This window comes from Myotis davidii, unplaced genomic scaffold (assembly GCF_000327345.1).
Source record: "Myotis davidii unplaced genomic scaffold, ASM32734v1 scaffold223, whole genome shotgun sequence".
Taxonomy (NCBI): Eukaryota; Metazoa; Chordata; class Mammalia; order Chiroptera; family Vespertilionidae; genus Myotis; species Myotis davidii.
In genome coordinates, this window is record NW_006294609.1 from 2,929,773 (window position 1) to 2,936,554 (window position 6,782).

The following is a 6,782-nucleotide window of genomic DNA, read 5'->3' on the forward strand; positions in this document are numbered from 1 at the left end:
TGCGGTGTCTTGGTGTCTGTGTGGGAGGCCGGCGCAGTGACGCCGTTTGGCCGCCAGGGGGCAGCAGCGCCGCAGGAGGCGTCCGTGTTAGGCGGTGGGTGCCCCCGCGGGAGGCGAGGCGCCAGGTGCGAGCGCTTTGCTAACAGGACCGCGCGGTCATGGGTAACTCTGGAACCCGGGCGGGCAGAGGGCTTACACTCTAGAGGGGAAGGCAGTATCGTTTCCTGAAGTGGTGAATGCTATCAAGAAAATAAAGCAGGGCCCTAACCGGTTTGGCTCAGTGGATAGAGCATCGGCCTGCGGACTGAAAGGTCCCAGGTTCGATTCCGGTCAAGGGCATGTACCTTGGTTTCGGGCACATCCCCAGTAGGGGGTGTGCAGGAGGCAGCTGATCGATGCTTCTCTCTCATCGATGTTTCTAACTCTCTAACGAACCTTCTCCCTTCCTCTCTGTAAAAAGTCAATAAAATATATTTTTTTTAAAAAAAGAAAGAAAATAAAGCAGGGCCCGGCGGGCGTGGCTCCGTGGTTGAATGTTGACCTATGAACCAGGAGGTGAGGGTTCCATTCCCTGTCAGGGCACATGCCCGGGTTGCAGGCTCCATCCCCAGTGTGGGGAGTGCAGGAGGCAGCCGATGATTCTCTCTCATCATTGATACTTCTATCCCTCCCTCTCCCTTCCCCTCTGAAATCAATAAAAATACATTAAAAAAGAAAAAGAAAGCGGGTGGTGAGACTGTGTGGAGGTGAAGCTGGAGATTGGGATTACTTTCCATCAAGGGTGACATTTGGGGGCCAGCGTGGGAAAATTTGGAAAAACAGCATCCCGGGAAGAGGGAACAGCGAGTCAAGGTCTGAAGGTGAACCGCGCTTGGCAGCCTTCTCCTGTCTGGCGCCTTTCTGATCTCTAAAGATGAGCCCTTCCCAACTTTGCTGCCCTGAGCCCAAACTTCTGGGCATAGAGAGGGCAGGGTTAGCAAAGAGACTTTGGGGGAGCATTCTTGCTCTGCAACCATGGGACATGGTTTCCGGTCTGAGAGGTAGAACGGGTAGGAGGGATCTGTGCAGCCTTGCTTGTTCATACTCAAGTGTGAATGACCCTTGGGAAAGAATGACGCAGTTGGGAGAGGAGCTACTAGTCCTAAAACTCTTGGAAGGAAAATTTTCTTCAAAATCAGACACTCAACCCATTGAGCCACACTGGCCAGGCTCTAAAGTAAATGTTAAAAAAATGGGCGGGGCGGGACGAGTGGCCAGGGAGAGGTCAATGGGGAGGGGAGAAAACATATGTAATACTTTCAACCATAATTTAAGTTAAAAAAAAATCTCGTGGGTCCCTCGATCACCCCACCACTGGATCAGGCAGAGTTGAGCCCTATCTGGAATACCACAAACACTGCATATATTTCACTCTTCTCAACCTGTTTTATCCGTCCCCTCCCTCCTCAAATGCAGACAGAGCACTGTCCCCTTAAATGTCCACCATTTCTGAGTTCTAGTGATGGCAGCAGGATATTGGACCTGGTTTCTTCACTGCAGACTATTAGCCGTGTTAGATTCCCAAGGTTTTAAGAAAGGGTCTGGATGGAAAACTCCCAAAAGCCATGACTTGCCCGGCTGGCGTAGCTCAGTGGTTGAGTGTTGACCTATGAACCAGGTCACGGTTCGATTCCTGGTCGGGGCACATGCCGGGGTTGCGGGCTCGATCCCCAGCGTGAGGCGTGCAGGAGGCAGCCGATCAATGATTCTCTCTCATCATTGATGCTTCTCTCGTTCTCTCCCTCTTCTTTCCTCTCTGAAATCAATAAAAATATATACATTTTTAAAAAAAGCTGTGACTCAGTTTAAGACCTGCTGGCCTGGGTGGACCATATCACACCGACCCCCTCCTGCCCCCAGCACAGCCAGCCCACCCTCCACGGGGCAGGGTGTGCCCCCCAACAGGAAGGAGGGAGAGGAGAGCAAGAGAGACGGCGTATCTGTAAGAAAAGTCAGTATATTTATGGTTTGCTTTATAAAAGTTACTATAATACAATGGTACATAGTATTGAATTCACAAAAATATGAACAAATATTTACAGCAAGACACACCCACAACGGAAACACTTCTCTTCAAAACAAGTTCCATACGGATGATAGAGCCTAGATGCACAAACACCCCTAAAAGGTGAGGGTTCTTTTCTTCGTGGGACGGGGGAGGGAGGCCAAGGGGGGGAGGGGACAGAAACCCCCAACTCTTCCAAAGCAAAGATTTGTTCAATGAAAACAAAGGCATTGAAAGAAAAAGGAGCCAACACATTCCTGGAAATGACAAGCCACTCCAGGGTTGGGGCGGGGGTTCCTGGGGACAGGGGGACGGCTCGGTGAGGCCAGGTCTCCTCACGTCCCCTCCACTTCCTCTGTTGGGGGGGGGGCGGGGAGAACAAAGACAGCCCCTTGGGGGCTGCACAATAACTGAAATCAGCCGTCTCTACAAACTACACATTTCCTCGTGTGAAAAATAAATATTTCCTCGGTTGCACAATTAGGCAGAAAACCGCAAATGGGAGAGAAGGTCGCCGCTATGCCCAGGTCCCCCTCTGTGTCTTCATGCCACCGATTTCATCGGCCTCGATGACGTGGCGGGCACAGTCTCAAACAGAGAGGGCTTGGGGTGAAGAGATTGAAAGAAAGAAAAAGAACACAACAAAATCACCAACGACAAAAAAAAAAAAAGAGAGAAAGAGAAAAATAACGATTCTTTGTACAGAATTTACATGATAACAAGCTTGACACAAGCTGAGATTCCAGAGGCCCCTCGCAGGGTGGGTGCCCACCGACGGTGAGGACGAGTCCTGGTCACTTTCCATAAATTATGTACACGCCTGTCCTGCGTCCTGGGGTGCGGGGGGACTGGTGTGATTTTTTTGTTTTGTTTTGTTTTTTGGGGGGAAGTACAAAGACATGAGCAAAAAAAGTCTTCCCACGTGTTTCTACAAGAAACAATGTTCCCGAGAAAAAGTCCTTTACGGCCGCCTATATACAGAAGTGGGGTCTGAACTTCGAACACCTCCTTCCCCCTCAGCTGGACTTTACACACGCACGAGCGCCAAGTCCATGGACGGGAACCCTGAAGAGGATGATGGGGATGGCGGGGGGCGGGGGAGGAGGGGCTAAAAAAAAAACAACAAAACCTTGTCAGGTTGAGATCTGAATTCTGAAATCTTTTCCGAGATCGTCCTTTCTCTGGGAGAAATCGTCTCACTCTGAAAATAAATATGCTCTTGATGTCTCAGGGCGCGTTGGGCTGGGGGCAGGCAGGTGACGCTTAGAAACGAGGAAGTCCGCACGCATCCACGGTCAGACACCCGGTCAGACACCCGCAGCGGCGAGACTGGGCCCCGCCTGCCCTGGGAGGCCCTCCTCTGGCCTGTGAGGGTGAGGACGGGGGAGAGTGGACAGGACCCTTCCCAGTGCCCCGCCTGCCCACACCGGGGCCTCCTGCAGGGCCCTTTGTTGCTGGCATTCGAATGAGAAAGTAAACACTGAACCCAGGTTTGGGGGGTGGCAGAGAGCCTAGGGGGGGAGGTTCCTGCCTGGGACCAGCTTGGCTCCACCAGGGTCGTCAAGGGGACGTGGCCCCCCAGGCTGCTGGGGGAAGGACAGGCTGGGGGTGGGGGTCTGTAAGGGTCTTCTCGCTGAGTCCACTGGTAGAGAGGGGGGCCTTCCATAGTGTTCTGAGGTCAAAGCCACCTGCCAGACCCCCCTCTTGTGCAGCACCTGGCGCAGCGCCCGGACGGGGCCTCCAGCACGTGGGTCCACACCCCTCACACAGAGGCCTCGGCAGCCCCTGGGTCCCCGCTCTCCGCTTCTGCCTTCACATTTCAACGGTTAAAATGTCTTTTCTTTTGATAAGAAAATAAAGGGAAGACAAAACAACGTAGCAGCATTCACGGAAAGAGGCGGATGACAAGATGGGAAGGAGACAGGAGAGAGAGATGGAGAGCCGGGGACAGCGACACGGGAACAGAGGCGTTCACGTTGGCGTCGGACACAAGTCCTCGAGGGAGCACTTTGAGAAGCGACAAGACACAGGCTGACGGACAGAGAAGCCCTTTCCCACTGAGGGCTGGAGCCGGGGTCCTGGGGGTAGTGTTGGGGCGCCAGGCCCTGACGTGGCCGCTGGGTAGAGGACAGCACCTGAAATGGGGGAGGCGGGGCCGGGCCGGGGCCCCGGGCCTAGTTGAGGGTCCCCCGGCAGTTCTCGGAGTTGCAGAGGCAGGGGATCTTGACGTCCTCGATGGGGAACTTGTAGTCGTAGGTGATCTCCTCGTTGACGTTGATGTGCTGCTTGGAGTAGATGACGATCTTCTTCTGCGACTCCACCGTGATCACCTTGGCGTAGCAGTTGGGCTGTGGGCCAAGGGAGGGGACGGTGAGCAGAGGACCCCAGGGCAGCCTCCACCACCAGGGGCCCACACGGAGCCCCGTGCCTGGCAGATGCCCCTCATGCCCACTGCCACCGGCTGTGGGCCGCAGCTCTCCCCCTGCCCTCTCCCAGCCTCATGTTCTGACCCTACTCCATGCCACTGCCCCCAGCTGACCCTCAAACAGGTGTTCACCCCCCTGCCCCAGGGCCTTTGAACGCAACACTTGCCCAGCACTACCTCACCTGGGTGATTCCCTCCCGTCCCTCAGCCCTCACAGGAGAATCACAGGAAAGTCCCTACCAGCCCAGATAATGCTCAAGCCACAACCCTGAGGGCAGCAGGGCTGAGAAGTCGCTGTGTAGCACACTCAGAAGGCCTGCATGCAGGACACACTGGGTCCTCCCAACGACCTACCAGGAGGAACCACCACCATCCCCATTTTACAGATTAGGAAGCCGAGGCACTGAGACGTTCAGTAAGTAGCTTATGGTCACTGGCTAAGTAGTGACATCAAGACGTGAAACCGGAGTTAGGGGTGTTCTCCGGGAACAGGCTTGTCTCCTGTTTCAAGCTCCCTGTGCTTGTTTTTATTTATTTATTTGCTTATTTTTTTTATTGGTTTCAGAGAGGAAGGGGGAGGGAGGGAGGGAGAGAAACATCAATGATGAGAGAGAATCATTGATCAGCTGCCTCTTGCACACCCCCTACTGGGAATCGAGGCAGCAACTGGGGCATGTGCCCTGACTGGGAATTGAACCATGACCTCGAATCAACCACTGAGCCATACCAGTCAGACTCCCTGTGCTTGTTTTCAGAGTGAAAAACACCCTTGTTATCAATGACACCTGTCCCACTCCAGACCTGCGAGATCCACCCTGGTTGTCACCAGCCACACGTGAGGTATTTCAGTTTGAACTCGTATAAATTAAGATAAAAACGCAGCTCCTCAGTCACTCCAATCACGGTTCAGTGCTCCACACGACACAGGGCGGTGCCGTGTCTGTGGCCAGCATGGACCAGAGCTTCCCCAGCACCGCCCAGACTGTGCCCCACGTCTCATTGTACCCATTGCACAGACGGGAAGACTGAAGCTCAGAGAAAGGCTCCCTGCCTGAGGTCCCCCCGCCCCCGGAGGCACTCACGTTGCAGCTGTGGTTAATAAAGCGCGCAAAGTTGCCGCACTTGGTGGCGTCAATGATGGTGTCGTGGTCCACCCGGAACATGTAGCTGCTCCCGATGCCCTCGTCCTCGTAGCGTTTCTCCCGCATGTCTGCGATCACCTGCCGGGAAAGGGCCTCAGTAGGGCCGGGCCGCTCCCATCCCCGCCCCAACTCCGGCCGCGGGGCAGCGCCTACCTGGCGGATGTTCTGGCCCACGTACTCGATGACCATCTCGTCGGCCGCGATGGGCTCCATGGCGAACAGGCCCCAGTCGTGAATGTGGCTCTTGCAGAATTTGAGCTTCTTCTTCCGGAACTGAGCGGGAGGAGAGGGTGAGAGTCCTGGTCTCGGGCCCCGGCCACCCCGCTGCCCCGATCGCCCGGCCTCACCTTGAGCTGGTTGAACTTGAGCAGGTCGCTGTCACAGCTGCCGGTGAAGGAGGAGAGCAGGCGGCGCTGCTCGGATCGCCGCTCGGAGCCCGCCCGGGTGGAGGCGTGCGGCTGCGCCGGGATGCTCATGCCCTGCGAGGAGGCGGGGGGAGGGAGGGGCAGGTCAGGAAAGGGGTGCGGACGCCCCGGGAGCATGGTCCCACCAACGATGGTACCCGTGTCCCCATCACATCCTTGATGATCCCACCCTAATTCTGGGTCCCTGTCACCCCAACGTCCTTGCTCTGGCTTCTCTGTGCCTGTCCCGACTGACTGTCCCCTCTCCTCCCTGACAGAGCCTGAGTGGCTCCAGCCCCTCCGTCTTCAAGATGACAGCACACTTTCCCTCCACTCTGCGTCCCTCCCAGGCTCAGCTGGGAGACCTGGAATGGCCCCGCTTCTCCACTGGAAGATGGTGGGCATGTTTCCTCCAACCCCCGTGGCTCTCACCACGGCCCCTCACAGCTCCCCCAAAATTCAAAATCAATCATAGCTCCTGCCGCCACACCCTCGAATCCCTTCCTTCTCCGGGCCTCCCTCACCCTCCAGCCCAGCTCTTGGCGCTTGGAGCTGCACCCCTCCCCACACGCGTGCGCTGGTCCCTGCTGTGACCTGTGATTAGCATCTCCATGGTGATGATGCCCAACGTGCAGGTGCCACTTCCTTCCCACCTCAGTGCTTGGCATCCGGCTCCCCAGGCCCCAGGCCAGTCCCACCCAATTCCCTTGTCTCTTATACCCAATCCAGCCCGTCCTGTCCATTCAACTTCCTAATATTCTAACATT

General features: G+C 55.8%; 1 protein-coding gene across 1 annotated transcript in view; it reads right to left on the reverse strand.

The window, feature by feature from the left end:
• Positions 1 to 1,980: 1,980 nt before the first annotated feature.
• The window catches only part of SETD1B (SET domain containing 1B), a 48,150-nt gene continuing 43,348 nt past the window's right edge, over positions 1,981 to 6,782 (reverse strand). The window contains 4 exon segments of the mRNA XM_015567264.1: positions 1,981 to 4,392; positions 5,552 to 5,689; positions 5,765 to 5,884; positions 5,959 to 6,090. Of these exon segments, the coding sequence (XP_015422750.1) occupies positions 4,219 to 4,392; positions 5,552 to 5,689; positions 5,765 to 5,884; positions 5,959 to 6,090 (564 nt within the window). The 3' untranslated portion in view covers positions 1,981 to 4,218.